The sequence below is a fragment of the Vicia villosa genome, linkage group LG6 (genome assembly GCF_029867415.1).
Source record: "Vicia villosa cultivar HV-30 ecotype Madison, WI linkage group LG6, Vvil1.0, whole genome shotgun sequence".
Lineage (NCBI taxonomy): Eukaryota > Viridiplantae > Streptophyta > Magnoliopsida > Fabales > Fabaceae > Vicia > Vicia villosa.
Window position 1 is genome coordinate 133,504,727 of NC_081185.1, and position 26,314 is coordinate 133,531,040.

The 26,314-nt window shown below is 35.4% G+C and overlaps 2 protein-coding genes across 3 annotated transcripts; one reads left to right on the forward strand and one right to left on the reverse strand.

Moving 5' to 3' along the window:
- Positions 1–16,495: 16,495 nt before the first annotated feature.
- LOC131612432 (organelle RRM domain-containing protein 2, mitochondrial-like) lies at positions 16,496–18,131 on the forward strand. The gene is made up of 3 exons (XM_058884225.1): positions 16,496–16,800; positions 17,500–17,568; positions 17,684–18,131. The coding sequence occupies exons 1-3, from the start codon at positions 16,695–16,697 to the stop codon at positions 17,917–17,919; spliced, it is 411 nt and encodes a 136-aa protein (XP_058740208.1). The 5' UTR covers positions 16,496–16,694; the 3' UTR covers positions 17,920–18,131.
- A 4,175-nt stretch (positions 18,132–22,306) lies between these two features.
- LOC131610077 (uncharacterized) lies at positions 22,307–23,974 on the reverse strand. Of its 2 annotated transcripts, none has more exons than XM_058881946.1 (3): positions 23,800–23,974; positions 23,174–23,514; positions 22,307–22,996 (listed from the first exon to the last, which is right to left on the reverse strand). In XM_058881946.1, exons 2-3 carry the CDS (start codon positions 23,483–23,485, stop codon positions 22,580–22,582), a joined length of 729 nt encoding a protein of 242 aa, XP_058737929.1. In that variant the 5' UTR covers positions 23,486–23,514; positions 23,800–23,974; the 3' UTR covers positions 22,307–22,579. The 2 variants fall into 2 exon arrangements, with proteins under 2 accessions (XP_058737929.1, XP_058737928.1); XM_058881945.1 differs by having other exon boundaries at positions 23,174–23,519.
- Between the last annotated feature and the right edge of the window lie 2,340 nt (positions 23,975–26,314).

Consider the following 26,314-nt stretch of genomic DNA (forward strand, 5'->3'; position numbering starts at 1 on the left):
TCTGTGATAATACTTCTGCTATTTGTTTATCTAAGAATCCAATCTTACATTCCAAAGCTAAACATATTGAGATCAAACATCATTTCATTAGGGACTATGTTCGGAAGGGTGTTTTATCTTTGAACTTTGTTGATACAGACCATCAATGGGCTGATATCTTTAAAAAACCCCTTGCTGAAGATAGGTTTAAGTTTATTTTGAAGAATATCAGTATGGATTTATGCCCAGAATGAGAAGATGAGAAGTTCTGACGTATGGATTAGTTCTGAAATGGGTTTGTTTTTATCTTCTTATAAGAAGTTCTAATGTTGATCAATTCGAAGTTCTAATTCTGTTATTACTAACGTTTCATTATCTAAGTTGATTCAGAATTTCTTTTAAAGCAAAACAGCTGTCACCAGCTTTTCAGATGTTGAACACATGTTCACTCTATTTGGACAAGCACGCGTACAGTTGAGGAGACGCCGCCCTAGGTAACTGTGCAAATCATTTCAAATATTACGTTATCTCTCCTAACGTCATTTCTCATTAAATGCATTTGATTATATGTTTTTCTGTAATCATGTTCATTCAAACGCATATTGCATTTCATTTCAAATTCGTCTCTATATAAACTCATCTTCATAACAATTCATCTCTTTGCATTCTCTTTTTTCATTCATTGTCTCTTTCGTTCATCTCTCCTTCTCATTGTTGCATAAACCCTAGTTTCTAAACCGAATCTCAGAGTGAATTCATGCTTTCATCCTCAAGTACTCAACAAAAAATGTCTTCAGCACATCTTGTTCAACACAAATATGGTTATCATCCCCTGAAGACTTGTTCTATTCCTAATGAGGAACTGGAAGTTCTTTGCGAAACTATGGTGGATTTTGACAATCTATTAGAACATGATTTCAAAACCAAGGCTGCAATGCTGGTACAAGGCTGGTCAACTTACTTTGAAAGATTGATTGGACCAGTTTATCCCCTCTTGGTGATGGATTTCTGGACTCATGCAACAGTTACTCCAACTGCTATCATCTCCTTCATATTAGGGCATGAAGTTGTTGTGACTGAGAAGATGATAAGGAAGCTTTATAGTCTTGATGACTCTGAAGGAATCACAGGTGCTCTTCCTGGTAGAGTTGTTTGGGGAAAAGTTGATAAATAATTGTCTACTTCTTTTGGATCTGCATCTCATCAAACTACGTCGTTGAAGCCTTCCTACAGAGTTTGGGCTGAGATTATTCTGGGATCTCTGTATCATAGAAAGCGATCTCTTGCCTCAACGTATGTAAATCAGGATCAGAAGTATGTACTTTTCTACATTGGAAAAGGTACTAAGGTTAATCTTTCAAACATTCTATTTCAACATTTGAAGACAAATATTGAAGAATCAAGAGATGAAGAATGCAAGAAGTATCCAGATTTCAAGAAGAACACCATTCCTCTTGCCAGAATGATTTCAGACATTCTGATAGAAAGTGACTTGTTGGATCTTCTGAGAGCTGTTGGTACGCCCAAGTTCTTAACTGTCATTCAAGGACACATTCTGAATGCTTTTGATCTACAAAGAATGCTTCTGATTGAGAAGGTAACTTCTACTCCAAGAATATTTCCAGATATTCTGACAAGACGAATCCCTATGGAGAGTTATTCTCACTTGTTCAAAGAAGAGCTCGACAAGTCTGTTAAGCGCTATTTGAAGTCTTGTGTCAAAGCTCAATCTTTTGTTGATCCTGCATGGATTCGAGGAAGAGTTCTTCCATCTCTGGCTGAGTTGAAGAAGAAAAAAAAGAAGAAGAAAGAAAAGAGATTAAAAAGAAAGGCCTCAGAAGCAGGACCTATGCCAGCTAAGAAGCCAAAGCTACCCTATGATCCTCTCAAAGTACAATCTGATGAATACCGTGATAAGCGCATCAAGAAAGCTTTTCGTGAAGATGCTGCTGCTTGTTCTTCTCAAAAAAAGCCTCCTCCTTCTGAACCCCAAAATTCCTCAACGAAAGCACCAGATATGGTATATCCAGCTGTTGAACATCCATCAGAAGTTGCTGCTCCTCCACCTCCAAGGAATCTGGCTGCAATTCTTCAGGTTCTTGAGAATGGAGATTCTGATCTTCTTGTTCCAAATTATGCTGAAGATGCTTCTATGTCAGAAGCTGATGCTGGGAAGCAAAGTGCTGAGAATCATCCCACTGAGAAACTTCCTGTTCAGGAAAATCAAGATGATGTTCTCATGCTAGATGCTGCTGTTGAGCATGCTATTCCTTTGAATGATGGTTGTGAATCTTCTTCTGCTGAATCCTCTCTTCTGGTGAACACCATGAAGGCTCTTCAAAAGAATCAAGATGCTCTAGCTTCTCGCTTGGATAAGCATGAAGATACTCACAATGAGTTTTGCTCATTCATGAAGACGCAGTCTGCAAGCACTTCTGAGATTCAAAACCTTCTGGCCAAGATAGTCTTTAGGCTAGGCTAGTTGTAGTCTTTTGGTCTTAGTTGTTTCTTGTTTCTTGCATCTGCTTCCTCTCCTTCTGTATTCTCTGATATGTTTTGTTGAATCAATGGATTATTATTTTCTCTCATATTGTTTGTTTTTCATCTGAGTCTTTTAAATGCTTTTTGATGTTATGACAAAAAGGGGGAGAAAACGTGACAATTGATTTGATTTATTATATCAGTTGCTGGGAGTAAGTCTCAATATTCCTAACAATATTTGCAAGTTCTATGTCTTTGAGATTTTTGCAGGATTGAAGATATTCTGAAAAAGCTCAACATGAGAAGCAAATACATGGGGAAATGTAATTCTATAAAGAAGCATGTTCTTGGAATTGAAGCAAGCTTAGTGCTGTGAAGCTTCAAGATCAGAAGCAATAAGGAAGAATGTTCTGATATTCTCGTGGCAGAATATGTTCTAACACATTCTTATCCCTTATATGTTCTGATGCATATTTCTTTTAATAACTTATCAAAGTTTGCTCTGACAGTTGTTTTAGCATTACTCTGATATATGTTCTTTCTTAAAAGAATGTTCTGATTCATTCATGCTTTGACTTTTGTCGTCTAGTTTGTTCTGAAACATTTCAGGATGTAAAGATGCTCTGATGATGCTCTGGTACATTCAAGAATGTTCTGATACAATCAAGCATGCAATGATTCAAGAAGAAATTCAAAGCTCTGAAGCTGTCCTATGGAAGCAAGAAGCAGAAGCTCTAAATGTTCTGAAGTTTTAGGCAAATGTGAACGTCTCAACTGAAATGGAAAATACTCAGGGAAGTCTTTTATTTATAAATTCTTCCAGTATTTATTTCAGGGGGAGATTGTTAATCTCAGGGGGAGACATATTCACACACTTTGTTTATATGCTTATGCTATAACTGTGTAATTGTCTTTGGCCATCTGATATTCTGATTGCAAATTCATATCAATTATATATGTTTTTGTCATCATCAAAATAGGGGATGATAACAATGTATATGACTTTTGTATAAGACAATGTGGTACTCTAATCCTATGCATTTTCCATTTCAGGAAATATATAAAGAGTATGCACAATTCAGCGCTAAGAAGCACTGACTCAGAAGGTTCAGTATGCAACATCAGAACATGCTCTCGCAAGACATCAGAAGATGGTCAAGCAGAATCAGAACATGGTCTATTGAAGCATCAGAAGAACTTGAGATCAGAAGCACTGAAGTTCTTATGGTATCACGCTAGTGAAGGATAGAAAAACACTTAGAAAGGGGGGGGGGGGGGTTTGAATAAGTGTAGCTTTAAAAAACTTGACAGATAAAAATAAATTGCACGGTTATTTTTATCCTGGTTCGTTGTTAACTAAACTACTCCAGTCCACCCCCGCAGAGATGATTTACCTCAACTGAGGATTTAATCCACTAATCGCACGGATTACAATGGTTTTCCACTTAGTCAGCAACTAAGTCTTCCAGAGTCTTCTGATCACATACTGATCACTCCAGGAACAACTGCTTAGATACCCTCTAAGACTTTTCTAGAGTATACTGATCCACACGATCACTCTAGTTACAACCTGCTTAGATAACCTCTAAGACTTCCTAGAGTATTCTGATCCACACGATCACTCTAGTTCCTTACAACTTAATGTAATCAATTCTAAGAGTATTACAAATGCTTCTTGAAAGCGATAATCACAAACTGTGATATTTCTCTTAACGTTTAAGCTTAATCTCACTAATATATTACAACAGCAATGTAGTGAGCTTTGATGAAGATGAAGATTCTGAGCTTTGAGTTTGAACAGAGTTTCAGCAAGTTAATAGGCGTTGTTTTGTTCAGGATCGTTAACCTTGCTTCTCATCAGAACTTCATATTTATAGGCGTTGGAGAAGATGACCGTTGAGTGCATTTAATGCTTTGCGTGTTCCGTACAGCATCGCATTTAATGTTATACGCTTTTGTCAACTACCTCGAGCCTTGTTCACGCTGTGTCTACTGACGTAGCCTTTAGTAGCTTTTAACGTTCCTTTTGTCAGTCAGCGTAGCTTGCCACTTGTACTTTCTTCTGATCTGATGTTTGTGAATACAACGTTTGAATATCATCAGAGTCAAACAGCTTGGTGCAAAGCATCTTCTGATCTTCTGACCTTGAAGTGCTTCTGAGCGTGATACCATCAGAACTTCAGTGCTTCTGTTCTCTTGTTCTTCTGATGCTTCCATAGACCCATGTTCTGATTCTGCTTCGACCATCTTCTGATGTCTTGCCAGACCATGTTCTGATGTTGCATGCTGAACCCTTTGAGACAAAGCTTCTGAGCGCTGAATTATGCGTACTCTTTATATATTTCCTGAAAAGGAAATTGCATTGGATTAGAGTACCATATAATCTTAAGCAAAATTCATATTATTGTTATCATCAAAACTAAGATAATTGATCAGAACAAATCTTGTTCTAACAATCTCCCCCTTTTTGATGATGACAAAAACATATATAAATGATATGAATTTGCGATCAGAAAGAACAGACGGCAAAAGACAAATTACACAGCTATAGCATAAGCATATGAATATGTCTCCCCCTGAGATTAACAATCTCCCCCTGAGATAAATAATCTCCCCCCTGAAATAAATACTCGAAGAACTTTAATAAAAGACTTCCCTGATTATTTCGGTAGAGACGATCATATAAGCTTCTGTCTTCAGAAAATTCATAGCTTCTGACTTCTGCTTCCATAGGACAGCTTCAGAACTAGAATTTCTTTAGATCCCTAGAACACTCACAGCTTCTGATTCCTGCTTCCATCTAGGACAGCTTCAGAACTTGAATTTCTTTGATCTTCTGAACATTCACAGCTTCTGATTTCTGCTTCCATCTAGGACAGCTTCAGAACTTGAGTTTTCTGGATCTTTAGGACATTCGCAGCTTCTGATTTCTGCTTCCCTCGGATAGCTTCAGAGCTTTGAATTTCTACCAACATCACTTCATGCTAGATTTGTATCAGAACATTGTTGAATGTACCAGAGCATCATCAGAGCATCTCTACATCCTGAAATGTTACAGAACAAAAACTAAACGACAAAAGTCAGCATGAACGAGTTAGAACATAAAATGTATATTTGAACACATAATATGTATCAGAGCCATATAGGCTAAAATAATGTATCAGAGCAAATAGAATTTTGTCAGAACAAATAGACAAATATGGATCAAATTCTATTATCAGTGCTTCTGATTCATTCTACTTTCTTGCTTCTGATCTCTGAAGCTTGACAGCACTCGGCTTGCTTCAGTTTCCATGGTTTTGCTTCTTGTGTTTGCTTTGAAGATTCTCTTCACTTCTCTATACCTGCAAAACACTTAAACCATATAGAACTTGCAGTTCTTGTTAGAGAATGTGTGGGAGCTTTACCCAGCAACTGATAGATTAATCAAATCATTTATCATTTATCTTCTCCCCCTTTTTGTCATAACATCAAAAAGAATATACTAAACGATTCAGATGAATAAAACGACAAATAAAATTACTGGAATGTAAAAGCAAAGAAACTTTTCATTAAAAATCAAAAGATTACAAGAAAGGAATGCAGGAAAACAGATGCAACAAGGAGAGGAAACTACAAAGACCAAAAGACTAAGATCCTAGCCTACGCAAAATCCGCGCCAGAACATCATGAATCCCGTCAGTGCTTGTAGCTTGCCTTGTCATGAAGGAGCGAAACTCAGCATTGGCTACTTCTTGCGCGTCCAAACGAGAAGCCAGCATAGCTTGATTCTGATGAAGAGTTTCCAAGGTCTCCATCAGAGCTGAGGTTTCACCAGAAGAGGAGGCACCAGAATTTCTGCCAAAAGTGACAGCAATCTCAGCAGGGTGATCTTCTGGAAGATCTTCAGCTTGTGCATCTTCCATTTCCTCATCTGAGTCTGACTCAGAAGTCGCCTTAGCATATTCTGGTTCAGGCAGCTCAGAAGTTCCAGCTTCCAACGCTTCAAGAATAGCTGCTAGGTTTGTTGGAGGAGTAGGACCAGCAACTTCAGCAGGATAAACCACTACTGGAAAGACCATGTGAGGTGCTTTTTCAGAAGGGTTCATTCTGAACCAGTTGAACAGCCACTGAAAATCTCCAGTCAGCACAGGAAACCATGGTCTCCACACCACGATATCTCTGCAGAGATTTTCTTCTTCCAACTCATCTGCTGGTATCTTCCCTTCAAGAACACTTCTGTTCCTGATGAGATGGTGATGGCTGCTTTCACCAACTTCCAACCGAAGACCACGAACACCAGGAGCTTCAGACATAATCCTTCTCTGAGTGTCTGTAGCCTTAGCCAGAAAATCCTGACGAAAGGTATTCCAAAGGTTGTTTGTAGCATACTCATCCAGATGGTTAAGGTGAGCAGCACCTAGAATCTCCAACCAGCCATTTACATCAGAATGTAAAAGCTCCAGATATGATTGAGTGGCAGGGGTTGGAGGGTTGACAGTGAACCTGGAGTCGGGAAGAACAACGCTATAGGGATTAGGTGTTCTGGTGGGAAAAGGGTGTGAGAGAGATGAAGAAATATCTGATGGAAGGGTTGAAGGAGAGGAGATATCAGATGGTGAAGAAGGTGGTTCCGAGAGGATGAATGAGGAGGATGAGGTGGTGGAGGTCTTTGAAGAGGGAGGTGATTGAGGGGAACCGTCAAGGGGATGATACACTTTGAGAGGGTCATAGGAGATCCTTACTCTTTTTGGTTTGGTTTCTGGTTCAGCAGATGCCTTTCTCTTTTGTTTCCGATCATTATCTTGATTCCCAGAGCTTGACGATGGATTCATGATGAATTTGCAGATATTGGAAACTGCTAGGGTTTATGATATGAATGCAAAGAGAGAGAACGAAAAAGAAACTGAATGCAAAGTGAGAGAAATATGAGAGGGAAAAGAAACATTTGAAGAATATAAAAAGAAAACTGAAAGAGAGTAAATGATGAAAAGCATTTAATGTTACGTGACATGAGGAGAGATAATAATGACAAAAGACGTGATTTGCACAGTTACCTAAGTAGACGTCCCCTCAACTGCACGCACGCTTGTCCAGGAATAGTGAACACGTGTTTACCATCTGGATAGCCAGTTTCAGCTGTTTTGCTTTTATAGAGATTCTGAATCAACTTAGACAATGAAACGTTAGTAATAACTGAATTACAATTTCTAATTGATTTCTATCAGAACTTCTAAAAAAAATTCATTTCAGAAGATACTCATACATAAGAACTTCTCATCTTCTCATTTTGAGCTTGTTTCTGAAGACCCATTTTGTACCAATTATATTGAATCCATCTGGTCTAGGAACAAGATCCCAAACATCATTCCTTGTAAACTGATTCAGTTCTTCTTGCATAGCAATTATCCAGTCTGGATCTTCTAGAGCATGATCAACAGAAGTTGGCTCGATCAAAGATACAAGACCTAATTGACAGTCTGCATTGTTCTTAAGGAATGCTCTTGTTCTGATTGGATCATCCTTCTTTCCAAGAATGACATCTTCTGAATGACCAGAGATGAGTCTGGATGATCTTCTGACAGATGGTTCTTCAGAAATACTTAGATCCTCCAGAGAAGCTGATACTTGATCTTCAGATTCTTTGCTTCTGAGAAGCTCTGCTTCTGATGCGTTGCTTCTTGGCTCAACAACTTCTGATATATCAATATCACAATCTGCAAAATTATCAAACTGCTTTGGTTTTTCAGAACCAAGCTTATCATCAAACCTGATATTGATTGATTCTTCTACAATCAATGTTTCAGTATTGTATACTCTGTAGCCTTTTGAGCGTTCAGAATATCCAAGAAGGAAACATTTTTGTGCTTTGGAATCAAACTTACCAAGATGATCTTTAGTGTTCAGAATAAAGCATACACATCCAAAAGGATGGAAATATGAAATGTTGGGCTTTCTATTCTTCCACAGTTCATAAGGAGTCTTATTTAGAATAGGTCTGATAGAGATTCTATTCTGAATATAGCATGCAGTGTTTATTGCTTCTGCCCAGAAATGCTTAGCCATATTGGTTTCATTGATCATGGTTCTGGCCATTTCTTGCAGAGTCCTATTATTTCGTTCTACAACTCCATTTTGCTGTGGAGTTCTAGGACAAGAGAAATCATGGGCAATACCATTTTCTTTGAAGAATTCTTCAAAGGATCTGTTCTCAAATTCACCACCATGATCACTTCTAACCTTTATGATTTTACACTCTTTTTCAGATTGAATCTGAATGCAGAAATCAAAGAACACTGAATGAGTCTCATCCTTGTGTTTCAAGAATTTTACCCATGTCCAGCGGCTATAATCATCTACGATGACTAATCCATATTTCTTCCCTCTGACAGATGCTGTTTTGACTGGGCCAAACAGATCAATGTGCAAGAGTTCTAATGGCCTTGAGGTAGAGACAACATTCTTGGACTTGAATGCAGGTTTGGAGAACTTGCCCTTCTGACATGCTTCACAAAGAGCATCCGATTTGAATTTCTGATTAGGGAGTCCTCTGACCAGATTCAGTTTGTTAATCTGAGAAATCTTTCTCAAACTAGCATGACCTAATCTTCTGTGCTAGACCCACTGCTCTTCAGAAACAGACATAAGACAAGTCACCTTCTGACTCATAAGATCTTGCAGATCTGTCTTATAAATGTTGTTCTTCCTCTTGCCTGTAAATAGGATTGAGCCATCCTTCTGATTTACAGCCTTGCAAGACTCTTGATTAAAGATTATATCATAACCATTGTCACTCAATTGACTGATAGATAAGAGGTTATGTGTTAATCCTTCTACAAGAAGTACATTAGAAATGGAAGGAGAGTTACCAGACTTTATAGTTCCAGAGCCAATTATCTTGCCCTTCTGATCTCCTCCAAACTTGACTTCTCCTCCAGACTTAAGCACCAGGTCTTGGAACATATACCTTCTCCCTGTCATGTGTCGTGAGCATCCAGAGTCCAGGTACCATGACATGTTGTGCTTTGTCCTTTTTGCAGTCAAGGATATCTGCAATAGGAATAATCTTATCCTTAGGTACCCACATCTTTTTGGGTCCTTTCTTGTTAGATTTTCTCAAGTTCTGATTGAACTTGGGTTTAACATTGTAAGCAATAGGAGGAACAGCATGATAATTTTTAATGTGAGTTTCATGATATTTCCTAGGTTGTGTCACATGCCTTTTGGTGTGTGTTATGTGAAAACTTTGAGCATGTGAAGTGTGCCTAATATCATGGGAGTGGCCATACTTGAACTGATCATACAATGGCTTGTATGTGAGTTTCATTTCATCAACAGGTTCAAGTTTGTATGGGGTTTCACCCTCAAAACCAATGCCAACTCTTTTGTTTCCAGACACAGCATATATCATAGAAGCTAGCTGACTTCTGCCAATACTTCTAGATAAGAACTTCCTGAAACTTAAATCATATTCTTTCAGAATATGGTTTAGACTAGGAGTGGATTTTTCTGAATCAGAAGGAGATCCAACATTATTGGATAATTTTAAAAGTTTTTCTTTTAATTCAGAATTCTCCAACTCAAGCTTCTTTGTTTCAAATTCAAATAGCTTTTTCAGCTTTTTGTATTTGAGACTAATCTGAGACTTGAGTTCCAGAAGTTCAGTTAGACCGGAAACTAACTCATCTCTAGTAAGTTCAGAAAATACCTCTTCAGAATCTGATTCTGATGTAGATTCTGATCCGTCATCTTCTGTCGCCATCAGCGCACAATTAGCCTGCTCATCTTCAGAGTCTGAATCATCTTCTGACTCATCCCAGGTTGCCATAAGACCTTTCTTCTTATGAAACTTCTTCTTGGGATTTTCCTTCTGAAGATTTGGACATTCATTCTTGAAGTGTCCAGGCTCATTGCATTCATAGCACATGATCTTCTTCTTGTCAAATCTTCTGTCATCAGAAGATTCTCCACGTTCAAATTTCTTTGAACTTCTGAAGCCTCTGAACTTTCTTTGCTTGGTCTTCCAGAGTTGATTTAGCCTTCTGGAGATCAAAGACAGTTCATCTTCTTCTTCAGATTCTGATTCTTCAGGATCTTCTTCTCTAGCCTGAAAAGCGTTAGTGCATTTCTTGATATTGGATTTTAATGCAATAGACTTACCTTTCTTTTGAGGCTCATTTGCGTCCAGCTCTATTTCATGACTTCTCAAGGCACTGATAAGCTCTTCCAGAGAAACTTCATTCAGATTCTTTGCAATCTTGAATGCAGTCACCATAGGACCCCATCTTCTGGGTAAGCTTCTGATGATCTTCTTTACGTGATCAGCCTTGGTGTATCCCTTGTCAAGAACTCTCAATCCAGCAGTAAGAGTTTGAAATCTTGAAAACATCTTTTCAATGTCTTCATCATCCTCCATCTTGAAGGCTTCATACTTCTGGATTAAAGCTAGAGCTTTAGTCTCCTTGACTTGAGCATTTCCTTCATGAGTCATTTTCAAGGACTCATATATGTCATAGGCCGTTTCCCTGTTAGATATCTTCTCATACTCAGCATGAGAGATAGCATTCAGCAAAACAGTTCTGCATTTATGATGATTCCTGAAAAGCTTTTTCTGATCATCATCCATTTCTTGCCTTGTCAGCTTTACGCCTCTGGCATTTACTGGATGTTTGTAACCATCCATCAGAAGATCCCATAGATCACCATCTAGACCAAGAAAGTAACTTTCCAGTTTATCTTTCCAGTATTCAAAGTTTTCACCATCAAATACCGGCGGTCTAGTATAACCATTGTTACCATTGTATTGCTCAGCAGAGCCAGATGTAGATGCAGGTGTAGACTTTTCACTTTCATCAACCATCTTTTACTGAAGCGTTTTTCTCTTCCTGAATCTTTTCTAAACACGGTTAAGTGCTTGCACCTTAGAACCGGCGCTCTGATACCAATTGAAGGATAGAAAAACACTTAGAAAGGGGGGGGGGGGGGTTTGAATAAGTGTAGCTTTAAAAAACTTGACAGATAAAAATAAATTGCACGGTTATTTTTATCCTGGTTCGTTGTTAACTAAACTACTCCAGTCCACCCCCGCAGAGATGATTTACCTCAACTGAGGATTTAATCCACTAATCGCACGGATTACAATGGTTTTCCACTTAGTCAGCAACTAAGTCTTCCAGAGTCTTCTGATCACACACTGATCACTCCAGGAATAACTGCTTAGATACCCTCTAAGACTTTTCTAGAGTATACTGATCCACACGATCACTCTAGTTACAACCTGCTTAGATAACCTCTAAGACTTCCTAGAGTATTCTGATCCACACGATCACTCTAGTTCCTTACAACTTAATGTAATCAATTCTAAGAGTATTACAAATGCTTCTTGAAAGCGATAATCACAAACTGTGATATTTCTCTTAACGTTTAAGCTTAATCTCACTAATATATTACAACAGCAATGTAGTGAGCTTTGATGAAGATGAAGATTCTGAGCTTTGAGTTTGAACAGAGTTTCAGCAAGTTAATAGGCGTTGTTTTGTTCAGGATCGTTAACCTTGCTTCTCATCAGAACTTCATATTTATAGGCGTTGGAGAAGATGACCGTTGAGTGCATTTAATGCTTTGCGTGTTCCGTACAGCATCGCATTTAATGTTATACGCTTTTGTCAACTACCTCGAGCCTTGTTCACGCTGTGTCTACTGACGTAGCCTTTAGTAGCTTTTAACGTTCCTTTTGTCAGTCAGCGTAGCTTGCCACTTGTACTTTCTTCTGATATGATGTTTGTGAATACAACGTTTGAATATCATCAGAGTCAAACAGCTTGGTGCAAAGCATCTTCTGATCTTCTGACCTTGAAGTGCTTCTGAGCGTGATACCATCAGAACTTCAGTGCTTCTGTTCTCTTGTTCTTCTGATGCTTCCATAGACCCATGTTCTGATTCTGCTTCGACCATCTTCTGATGTCTTGCCAGACCATGTTCTGATGTTGCATGCTGAACCCTTTGAGACAAAGCTTCTGAGCGCTGAATTATGCGTACTCTTTATATATTTCCTGAAAAGGAAATTGCATTGGATTAGAGTACCATATAATCTTAATCAAAATTCATATTATTGTTATCATCAAAACTAAGATAATTGATCAGAACAAATCTTGTTCTAACAGCTAGAAGCACTTCAAAGTCAGAAGACAAGAAGATGCTCTGCACCAAGTTGTTTGACTCTGATTAATTCAAACGTTGTATCTACAAAGATCAGATCAGAAGCAAGTACAAGATGGCAGGCTACGCTGACTGACAAAAGGAACGTTAGAAGCTATTAAAGGCAAAGTCAGTTAAAGCAGGAAAAGCAAGGCTCGAGGTAGTTGACAAAAGAGTGAAACATTAAATGCAATGCTGTACGGATCACGCAACGCATTAAATTCTCCCAACGGTCATCTTCTCAAAATGCCTATAAATAGAAGTTCTGATGAGAAGCTGAATACAACACTCTTGCGCAAAATACAGATACGCTGTCAAATTCAAAAGCTCTCAAACTTCATCTTCAACCTCACTTCATTACTGTTGTAATATCTTAGTGAGATTTAAGCTTAGAACTTAAGAGAAATATCACAGTTGTGATTATAGCTTATTAAGAAGCATTGTAATACTCTTGAAAGATTTTGTTTACATTAATTTGTAAAAGGTTCCTAGAGTAATCAAGGTGTGATCAGAATACTCTAGAAGACTTAGAAGGTATCTAAGTGGAAAATCATTGTAATCAAGGTTGATTAGTGGATTAAATCCTCAGGTGAGGTAAATCACTCTAAGGGGGTGGACTGGAGTAGTTTCGTTAACAACGAACCAGGATAAAAATCATTGTGCAATTGTTTTTATCTTAAGAGTTTTTAAAGTCACACTTATTCAACCCCCCCCTTTCTAAGTGTTTTCTATCCTTCAATTATGGTAAGAACTTGTAAGGGCTAGTGATGAGGTGGAGTACCATAAACAGTTACAACAGCTTAAGCACACATGTGTTGACTTTAAATAATTTTTTGACTATGTGAAAGACACATGGTTGATTCTGCATATGCATAGATTTGTTAAAGCATTGATCAATACCACGACCAATAGGTATGTTTGATTTTAGCCATATTTTGTTTATCTTATTATTACAAGTACTTACTTATGTTTTAAGGGTTGAGTCTACGTACGCATTGGAAACTAAAGCAGATGTTGGAGAACAACTTAGGTGATATGTGAAAATGCTGGGAGACTATAAATGGCAATCTCAAGATAAAATTGGGCAACATCAGAGCTTCATTTGAGAAGAGTTTTTATGAAGTTGAGCATGCACATACTAGTCCATTTTATGGGAATTTGCGTGGATCGATATTAAGATCTGCTTTGAGGCTCATTGTTGAAGAGTGGTTGAGGGTTGACATTGTGAGTTAGGGAGATACACATTGAGTGGTGATGCGATACCAATTGAGACTATTCATATCCATTGGAGAAAGCTAAGTAAGGATGGAAAACAAGAGGTATATGCAGATGATGGATCAGAGGTGGACATAAACAACGCAATTTATGCAATTTGGAAAAGATTCAGGTCACTAGATGTTGCAAAAAAATGCACTAAAAAGTAGGGTGTGTAATATTGCTTATCCCACTACAACAAGGATGTGCCCACCTCCTGAAAAAATAAAAACCAAAGGAGGGTGAAGAAGAAAGAGAAGAAACTCATGGGATATGATGTTTATCATGGCCCTTCATATCATGAGTATGTTGATCAAGCAAACTCAAGTTCTCAAAAATCTTCAAAGAGGCCATGTTCACAATTATCCAAAACCTCCAAGAAGAAACCATATAATAAGTTCATGGTACAATTTCCAGATATATCAAACCATTTAATGAAGGATTTCCGTTGCTAGAGATCATACTGTATTGGAAGAATTTGCAACCAGATACAACTTCTTGGATGGTAGGATTTTTCAGACGATTACAACATTGGTAACACCTTACACATGTAGTGCCGCAATATGTTAGATTAAAATTGTAATGTGGTTGTTATATTTTGACATTTGACTTCATGATATATTTTGGGTTATGTTGCATAAGTCTTAAAATAGTAAAGAAGTATCCAAATACAGAAGTCTCAAAATAATACATAAGTCTCAAAATAATAAAGAAGTAAAGAAGGTAATGTTTCAGACTCATCGTCACGAGTTACTGGTCCGCCCATAAGTAATGGTTTGTCCTGAGCTACACATAGTGACCAAAATATCTCAGTGAACTCGTCCTCCTCCTCCTCTGCATCGTGACATTGTAAATAACGATGAAGCCCATGTGAAATAAATTCTAACCTCTGATCTGAGAGTCCTTCGTCATAAATAGTAACCTAAACTTCTCTCAGCTCATCCCGAGGTGGTGATACCAAATGAGGATGTGACACCCATAATACCAATCCAAGTAACCATTGTCTCCATCATATGGGGTGTTAGCGAAAACTCCCTCACAGATCACATCTAACACGCTCGAAACATATCCAGACAATCCTCTCTTGCCAACAGTTAGAAAATATTCGCGAATCCAACACTGCTACACAACATGAATATCATCAATTAAAATATTATAAATAAATAAAGATAAGTCAAATTAAAAGAAAACATTTTGTACTTGTAGAAGATAGGTATATCCGCCAAATATCCGCCAAGCTACTTGCACGTATAGAATGAAGCATCTCCTAAATATTTGTAAAGTGTGATAAGTGCAATTGCCCCCAACTATATCTACCATATCCATCCAAGTTCCTAAATAATAGTAAATATTTTGCCTCTACAAGAGTAAAAGTCTTAGGGGCAAGAATGATGACAACAACATATAGGCTCTAGCAGCATAGTCAAATCTACTAGTAGCTCTCTGACGCACAAATATCACCTTCAACCAATCCAGCTTATAATAAGGATACTTACAAGCATAGATCTCCTCAGTTGCCTCCTCAAAGGGAACACCTAACAGATCAATAGCAAGATTAATAACATCAATATCAGTGAAACCTTATGCAGGGTCACATAACTCACCCCTACATGTTATATGAAGAAGACAAGAAGCATCGTCCAATGTAATGGTCATCTTGCCAAATAGCACATGAAATGACGATGTTTTTGAATGCCATTTTTATATAAAAGGCCGATACTAGAATTTGATATATCCTCGACAAACTGGTTCTCTAGAGAAAGACTAGACCAAAGTCAGTAAACCAAGTCTCTATCACCGGTGGGAGACTGTGTGGAACCCATCATATCAATTTGCTACCATGTGCAGCGACCTTTAATTATTTCTTCAGATGTCTTTCCTAAAAACAATTTATAGGATATATGTTATAAAATATAAGTAATTACAATATGAAATGATTCAAAATAGAATGACATAGATTAATCTACCTCGTGAAACCATAAATGACGAGCAACATGACTCTGGTACCTCACCGGAAGAGACGTATCGAATGGCCCTCTAGGGAACTCCGGCTGTTGCGGAGTAGCCTCATGTGTATCTACCTGATGTCCCTCTTCATCCACCGTCTGTCGAGGTTGTTGTCCTTCACCTATTCATCACATAATATTGTCGTTCCGACCTCCTTTTCTGTGCACCGCTAAAAATAAAATAAAACAATGAATAACAAAACATGACCATGATAACATATGATAAAGTTATCCAAAAACCACACAACAAAACCGGAAAACTTTGACAAACGTTATCCGATTTGAGTTCAATAAAATCAGAGAACCTTGGTAAACATTATCTAGTTAGTACATTTTTTCGCATGCAAACCAGATAACTTACTTATAAGTTACTCAGTGTGTGGTAACGATAAACCGAGAATCTTCTATCTGTGTTCTCTAGTTTGAACTCTCTTAATTTAAAAAAGTAGTGATTGTGTTATCCGAATTAATGAAATGAGAAAAAGGTGATTTTTTTTTTATGGTATACAAAAACATTTTAGTCCAAACTCATAATTTATAAGAGTAGGGGATAATTGATTGAAAATTTGGGATATGGGAAGGATAACATTTTCATTTAAATTTCCTATGAGTATTAACTAAGCTGGCTAGAGCCCAGAGGGAGAAGAAATTACTCAAATTTTAATTTTTAATTGAAATAATCTATGAGCAATATTATTAGGTCTTACGATCATTTTTCATTTTGAAATTTCAAGGGTTTTAACATCCTCGTCACCGCAAAACCTTAAAATCTCCTTCTGTCTGAATCCAACTTGTCCGATGGCATTTGTCTCTGGATTTCAGCGCTTACTTCGCCATTCCCACTCCCACTTCACTTCGATTCGTTTCAATTCAACTCTCACTTCCCCCAAACTTTTCGTCAGCGGTGAGTAACCAAATACCAGCCTTTCCATCTATTTTATCTCCTTTTCTTTGCATCATAGTTTCAATCTAATGAAGCTCCATCTTTTAATTGAAAAGAAGTTGTGGAAGACATGTTGATTCGGTTGCAAAATACTCTGAAACTGGAAAGAGAATTTTTTTTGTACATGAAGCTCTTTAGGTCAAATATAATCTACATGTCTAGTTTGGTATACCTTAATTTGGTTTTACCTGAAACTTTTGTCTATAGCAATGCTAATTTAATCAAGTTCTTAGTAATAGCAGTTATCTAAGAGTTTAGACACCTCTGAAAAAAGGTGTGTCGTTCACGACACTTGTGATTAGGTTTAATTTAAATTATTACCTGTGTCGACGTGTCAGTGTTGGAGTCGTGTTTCCACTGTTATGCATAGTTGATCTCGGCAGAAAATTATGTTGAATCTCTATGACATGGTTAGTATTTTGATGACTTTATGGCGTAGTTTGATTCATGTATCCGATTTTACTTAATGAGATAAAACTTCGTTTTTGTTGTTCTTACTTGTTAGTTTGTTACTCTCATATCTGGCTAGTTTTCACTTATGTGAACTTAACAAACCTGTGTTTTTGGTTGATTTGGCGTGTGCAAAATATCTTAATTATATGTTATAACATTTTAAAATTTAAGTAACATGTCTTTTCTTGTATTTGTAATTTTGAACAGGTCTTTCGAGATTGACAACAGATGAAAAACTTACTGAAGCGTTTTCTCCTTTCGGGCAGCTCATGGAAGGTAATAATGAGCATTTTTATTTTATTATGTTTGGCAATTGGCAGTACTCAATTATAATATCCTTATTTTGCTTCATTTGTTTTGTGTTTGATCATCAACCATTTTGATTATACAGCCAAGGTGATAATTGACAGAGCCTCTGGAAGATCGAAAGGGTTCGCTTTTGTATCATACGCAACTGTAGAAGAAGCCGAGAAGGCAAGAGAAGGAATGAATGCTAAATTTTTGGATGGATGGGTTATATTTGTTGATCCTGCCAAACCAAGAGAACCTCGGCCTCCTCAGCAATCAGAATCTCAGCCTTCTCAAACAGGCTTCACAGTTAATAAGACTGTTGGATGGTGTGGTTGATGATTGAAGATACTTGATTGATTACTCTTATGATGTTGGAGGTAATATTTTAAGGACCGTATGATTCAACATAGCCAACTATACTCTGATTTTTTTTGTACTAATCAGTGATAATTGATTATTCGAGTTAGGCATTACTAGTGCTGTTGAAAATTTTGATGTCAAAGTGGAAACTAATTCTTCCTGTATTAAGCTGATATGAACTTCCTCCATACTTTTCACCATTATTTGTATTATTGACAGCTACCTGCTATTGAATTTTCATTGCTAAGGTAATTTCTTATGTATTTCAAGTATTTGCTGTTGCAACATTCCTTCATTTTTGACAAATGAAGGTTTTCATATCTATTGAGAAGCTGCAATCTTTTGGAATATAATCAACACAACACTATTATTTCCTTCTCTAAGACACTTCAACCTTTCATTTGAGAGGAATCCCAAATGGATTGAATGATGGGCGCACAGAAATGTATCTGATTAAGATAAGATGCATTGCAGAGGCCTAGCAATCAAGTCCAAGGCATGTTGATAATCACTAAAGCAAAACACATCTGTTGATCCAATGATCCAAGCTAACTTGAGGAGTCAAACGTTGCAGAGATAATGCAGGATTAAAGTTATGATAAGCTAGCTTTTCTCTGGAGCTTGCTGGCAGCATCACGAATTTGACAGTATAATATCATGCATGTCCGCATAATTTAGATGATCGCATAATGGACCAAAGACTACACAAGAATGATACCAAAAATAAGAATTACTCATAAATTATCCTACAGCTTTTCTCACATGAATATAAACACTCTATTAATTCAGATGAAATTCTAGAATTTCTCGCTTTGACAATTTCCCCCCTCAAATTTTAGATTTTAAAACGTGTTTTAGAAACTCTTGAATTATATAATCCCAATTACACCATTGAACAAATACAATGAATATAAACACTATTAATTCAAGATGTTACATGTCAAGTACAAATAAGACCACAAATCAGAAAAATTAGTTATTTTTTCATCAGGTTCAACCATGCATATTGCAATTTTATTAAGTGTCCTGAGACGATTCAAACTTGAACAAATATGATGAACAAATTTGACCAAGTTAACATTTAACTCGATCAATCCTTTGATACTATATTGTCTAAATATCGAGAATATGGTTCTCACACCGTCATGATTTTGAAGTTGCATGTTGGTGGACTGAACTCGTCCATCATTCATCGACAGACGAACAACGATACTCAACAATAACCACACTTATTGTGTCGGGGTGGTTGAGAAGACAATTCATTTGGCCCAGTTGACCCTTCATATCGGACAATGTAACATTAACATTGATCCTGAATAAAATGGGGAGGAGTTCCATTATTGTAGTAATCTGCAACTAGGTTAGAGTTTATTCTGACTAAATATAGATAAGAATAGTTCATTGCTTTTTTAAGTAAACTACAAATGAACCAAACATACCATTTTGTACATGTTCATGTGCATTCTAGCCTACATAAAGTGAGTGTCTGTGTAATCTAAATCACATAATAGAAAATAATGAATTGACAAGTTTCAAATTATAGAACCCAAATCATGCAAAGACTCCTTCAATATGGATCAAATTATAATATCTAAATTCAAATGATATATCTTTTGTTTTAAATTCTATTATTTGAAGTTTTTTATGGCATCAAATTCCATGTTTTCATAATAACATCTTTAAATTAGACTAACATAAACAAGAACATAAAATGACATTAAAAAGAATTAATAAAAAATATCCAAAATAATATAAAATATAACATGTCAAACATAATACAGGATAACTCATATACAAAATACAACCTAAGCAATCACCATATAATCATAAAAAGAATACATCCTAATTGGTTGCACAAGATCTACCTCCCCTCATCTTCAACCTTTTTGTTTGTTATACAATCTTGACTTCCTTCACAATTTCTTAAACAACAAAGTGGACATCACTGCTCTCCTGTATAGTTACACCATATAGTAACGGTGGCCAAGTCCTGAATGTGCACACATGCAGAAATCATACAATCCAGATTGCCATCTTCCTCTACTAGTTTAAGAATATGTTCTTAAGATGTGAGAATATGTAGAGATGTGACATATTAAAATACTACCTCAAGTGTCTATGTGAAATTTCTCAACTATACATGATTTGGGTGCTCTGGTCTTCAACAAACAAAATATGGTCCATTTACTCCACATATGACCACTTCATCCCAGATTGGTCATATTTTGTTTGCACATACCCGAACTGACGCTAACTTGCTCAAACATGTATCAGACCTTACACAATCCATATTTGATCTAACTAGAATAAAACTAGATGCCCTCAAGCGATCATGTGTCTCGGTGAGTGTCATAATTCTTAAACAAATCATGTACTAGTAGCTGATCCACACGCTCTTGATATAGCGTTGTAGTAGTGTATTCTTTTGTTAGAACAAAGATGTTGGCACATGGCTTAGTCTCAGTGTATTCCTAGTCGTACTCCCCTATACCAATACTTGGAAAATGGTGATAGATTCATTCCTACATCTAATATTAATTCAATAACATCAAATGAAGTGTTATTAACAACTAATTAAACAATTACATGAATATGTTATTCGAAGCAATGTCATGCATTGTCATAAATGCAATAATTTACTTGTAACACTCAACTCATTATAAAAGCAAGTCACTGTAATAGTTGTTAGACGACAACTTATCTAAAGGGGTGTGAATAGACCCCCGAGGTAAAGTTTCTATTTTAAAAATTGTTTTTGAAACACGCAAAAAACTATGGCAAGCAGAAGATTTAACTTAGATCGAATAGGTCGTCTAAACCGAATCAATTATTGGAAACTCAAATATGCGCAATACCGTATGAAATGTATAACAATGATAATCAATTAATAACTAAATTCTCAATCACTCGCTTTAATAGTTTCACTAAGAAAACTTATTTCCAACAAAATTAGTGGAAAAACGTAAAATAGTAAATTATCAAACACTTGGTATGCGATCAATTTTTCAGATTTTCCTTTTGAGTTTGTTGATGTCAAAAGTCACTTACAATCAATTTGATTATAAGGTAATCAACAAACCAATTTAAATTTGAACAATCAAAGGAGAAATCTGCACAAATCGATTACTTAATCTATGTATTTAACAATTTGCTAATGAAGAGTAAATGAGAGAGAAAGAGGACACATGAATTTGTTTAGTTGTCCTCGCTACGACTACATCTTCCCCCAATTTCAATTGGAATCGAGATATCAATCTTACTTTGCAAAAAGTAGTTTACATGAGAAATGTAGCAATCTAACCTTACAAATCTTATGTTTGATGTTAATCCTAGCACTTCTCTTCCCTTAAACTGAGTTTGATCAATTCATATCCAACAATACCTATTAATTCACCGTCTTGCGCTACTCCTTTGCAAGAAACCAACGTTATTCAAATCTTTCACTTGGTCGAATCCAATTTACGAATTATTGTCACCCAAGATTACCAATTGATTAATCGTCTTACACCACTCCCTTGCAAGAACCTTCTGTTCTTCAAAGTTTTCACTCAATCTAATCCAAATTGCTTAACTCTTTTCAAAACCCCCAAATCAACACCTTGATCTTGGAGGAAAATCCCTCACGATTTTTGCGATGAAACTCCCAACGATTCTCAACCCAATACACTGATACACCAACCTAAATTGGATGTTATCAACCTAATCTAGATGACATCCAAACAAAAAAAGAATATGTGTAGTTTGTTTGTGTGTATGCATATAAGACAGATTGAAGATGAGGAGCATTCTTTGTATGTGTTTATAGTTTCATCAACTTGAAAATGATGCATGTATGAAATATTTATAAGTGTTCAAGTTGGAGACAAAAGAGAAATCTAGAAGTTTGAAAAAGAATGCAACTTTTTAGAAAACTACAACATGTGTCGACACATATAAGTCATATGTCGACACATGTTAATGCATGTGTCGATCTGTGTAAGGTCAGAAGCTCCATGTTTTTAAAATGAAGTACATGTGTCGACCTGAAAGTCGTATGTGTCGACACATAAAAATAATTGTTTAATGCCATGGAATTGATTTTTAATGCAAGATATCTATTTCATACATGTTCTAAGTACATTCTAAAATCCCTAATGCAAAGATGCACATAATGACCCAGAAATATCGTCCAATATACCAAAATGTTAAGATTTTCCTAATTTTGACATCATGCAAAACATGTAACATTTGCACCAATAGTTTCTCATAGTCACCAACCAAAACTAAATCTCTAAAACACATCAAATATAAGTCAGATTAATCAAAAGAAATGCATAGCTCTGCCATTCACAGTACAAGCTACATAGGAGAACAACAAAAAAGGTTTCACTTGTTATCTCCAAACTTTCATTATATAAACCAGAAATGCATGAAAACTACAAAAGCCTCACAAAGCTTGTTCCATATTACAAACAAAAATGTGTTCCCGAACATCAAGCTGATATGTAGAAGACAGTTTCAAACTGTCTTAGAAGCATACAAAAATCTCACACCATACAATCCCAAGTCTATTCATCATATATACAAGCTAACAGACATATTTTTATTTATGCACATAGAAGGAAATAGATAGCATAAAGCATTCTAGATAGTTTACTCATTGTGCTTCCGCAACCGAGTAATGCATTTCTGTAACTGATTTTTTCAAGAAACTAGCTCCGCAGTTTGAATCTTGGCTACAAACATCATGAGTGTCAAAATCAGAAGAACCATCAATAACTTGAGAATCCGATGACTGATAGCACTGATCAGATTGTTCGCCAACGTTGCGAGACTGTTTCTTATCTTTGCCATTGCCCCCTCGGGCTGAATTTCCCTTGTTACCTTTCTTCATATTTTTCTTTTCATTCTTCTTCTTCCTGGATTTCGGCTGTTTCTTGTTTTTGACAGTATGTGACACTAATGAAGGTATCGGATCATACACATCAGCCGCCCATTTCACTGTCAACTTCACATGTCCTTCTCCGTTTTTATCACGACTGCCTTTCATGGCAGATTTAAGTTCCGAAGGGGCCTGTGATGTAAATCACATAGAAAAAGAAAACCATTAAACATGAAAATAAACCAAATTTTCATTGTCCAGATAACAAAAAGTGCAGTGTATTATGTTAGACATTGAGAAAAGCACAATTGCTTGCAACCTATAGACATTAACATTACTAACACTAACATTGTAACATAAGAAACTTACAGGCAAAGATATCGAACGAGAGTAAGTTTGATGAGCAAAATGCTCAGAAGATGATTCTGTAACAGATGCTGCCTCCTCTTCACAAGGAATTGGAAAGGTTGCCGATTTTTTCAAACACACAGTGTTAAGTTTTGCTTTGTTCGGTTTAATAACCTCGCATAAGATTTCCTCTGCTACATTGCATATCTCATGCCCCTCAGACGCATACTCCGATTTTTCAGCATCTCGAATATGTAACGACTCACTAAAAGTACCTTCAAGACTACTTATGCAGTTCTCGATCTTGTCATTAACCAAAGAACACACTTCCATCGAATGTATCAACTTACTAGGTACTATAACTATTCTGCATAAAAAAATTGAAAAGTTTATCTAATAGACATACAAATCTGAAATATCAGTACCCTGAATCTATCTAGCTCAACCAAATTTTACATGAAATGAAACTGCAGTTCACAAAATGCAAATGATTATACTCAAAAACACATTTTCTTCCTAACCGGCATAGCAATAAATCATGACATGCAAAATGATCACACTATCACTATGAATCAGATCTGGTCATAACTAATAACTAATATAATTTCAAATACAAATATCAGAACATGATTGCACAAAAAATATACCTTAAAAGACGAAGTTTGAAGCTCTAGTAGCACTCTCCAAACAAGAACAAAACAAAAATATCACTAGATCCCCAACTCTTCAAACGATCAACCTGTATCTCACTTACAGCAAACAACAGCAACTAGGATAGAAATATAAAAGCAAAAGACAATAAAAAGCACGAAAGTCCTTATGTTAACTAAGATTACCACGCCTATCACTTTTTTCAAGAGGTTTCAAACGATGAGATAAAGATCCATAATAAAAATCAGCGACAAAAGGAACCAAATGACGAAGAAGAAGTTCAATAGGCACCGAAGGCATTATTATATGCTCTTCGAAACCCTCCAAACAGTTTCACACCCAACAAAACGAAATAACGTTGAATCCAAAGGAAATAAACTCAGAGGTGTAAATTAAGGGATTTGAAAAACCAGAACCTAGCACAAAACAAAAACCTATGACATCAAAATGATTACAACATGAACTCAGCTTAGCCCATAGATAAATCAAGTTGAAAAATCAAAAATTGTGGTAGATCGGGAAGAACGTGATGGACACTGGATTAGGTTGTTGGAATCGGATAGGGTGGAAAATGGGTTTTGGTTGATTTTATAGTAAGGGATTCGAGAAGGTCAAGCGTCAAGTTGTTTGAAATTGTTATGTCTCTGAATCTCGGACGTACACGTTTCAGTTAACAACTCAATCTTAGATATTTTTGGTCATGTTGTCCAATTGCAGCCCATCGGTATTTATGTAGTCTAGGCCCAACATTTACTCCATATGGGGCCATGTGTATTCTCAAGTGAAAACAATGTCTTGTCTTGATTCAAGTCTCTCAAGAAAAAAAGAAAAAAAATATAGTAACAAACTCGTGTGTGTACGGGTTCTGATCTGGTACGAGCATTTATTTGTATAATATATTTATTTTAAATTAAAGATTAAAAAGAATAACATATTTTGATCAATAATAAAAAATTGTGTATACAAAAATATTTAGATCAATAATAAATTTTTTTCTCGTATAACATTTTTAGATGATAAATATTTGAGTCATAAATACTATTTTTCATATATAAAAATATGCATATCAATAATTTTTTTTCATGTATAAATATTATTTTTGTTTATGCAGCTTACAAAAATATCTGAATCAATAGTAAATTTTTATATATAAAAATATTTAGATTTAAAATAGATTTTTCCCATATACCATTTTTAATCAAAAATACTTGGATCATAAATACTTTTTCCGTATATAAAAATATTTAGATATATAGTAGATTTTTTTCTTGTATATAAATATTATTAATTTTGTTTAGGCATCGTTTACAAAAATATATGGATCAATAGTAATTTTTCGTATATAAAAATATTTAGATAAATAATAAAATTTTCCCGTATACCATTTTTGAATCAAAAATATTTTGATCATAAATATAATTTTATGATAAATAAAAATGTTTAGATTAATAATAAATTTTTTTCTGTATACAAGTATTATTTTTTTTCCGATATACAAATATTATTTAAATTTATAACATTTATAATTTCTAAAATTAAACATGTTGTTGTATGTATATTATATTAAAAATGAGATCTCCATTATTATATATTAAAAATAATAAAGATCTCCGATTATTATTTAAGTTTGAATTAATGGAAGGATCACTCTGATTTGATCTTATCCCTTCTTTATTCGCTTCATTCTCCTATTTAAATTATATATATTTATATATATATTTATTTAGAATTTTAAATATGTTGTCCATATTTAGAGTGTTAAAAAGATATTTACAGCATATTATACTTATTTTCAAATATATCATAATTAATATTTGTCCTATGATATTCATATTTCTATGAGGTAATTTGTTTTGTCCCTAATAAATTAAATATAATTTAAAGGATAGGAATATGAAGCAAGTGAATCCACACTTATATATATATATATATATATATATATATATATATATATATATATATATATATATATATATATATATATATATTTTGCGCCTAGCTATTAATACAATTTTATATAAAATTATGATTTGTAAATTATTTATTAAAAACAGGTTTGCTATATATACACCACATTTCTCTACACCTAACATTTACGCCATATAAGACAAGCAAGAAATGGTAAGTTGCACACAAATCAACATGAAATAAACTATTAAAAAAATAAATTTAGTATATTTTGAATATTCTACGGTGTGGGTGTAAAAGTGTAAAAGTTAGTGTAACAATATCTTTTCTCTATTGAAAATGCATTAATATGTTATCAATATATTTTATTCATTATGCTTTTCATGTGTACCTACATCTTTACTCCAAATTTCATCACTATCCCACAAATTATAGTCTAATTGGAAGTGGATTTTTTTTTTTTTATAGAAATATTGCAAAATATGCAATCATAGGGTAGTTACATTTCTATTTGGATGTCCAAAATGAAAGCTATATGGGGACAAAACAAATCACCTCAACTTCTCAACTTTCTTACTAAGGCTATGTTTGGATATCATAAAA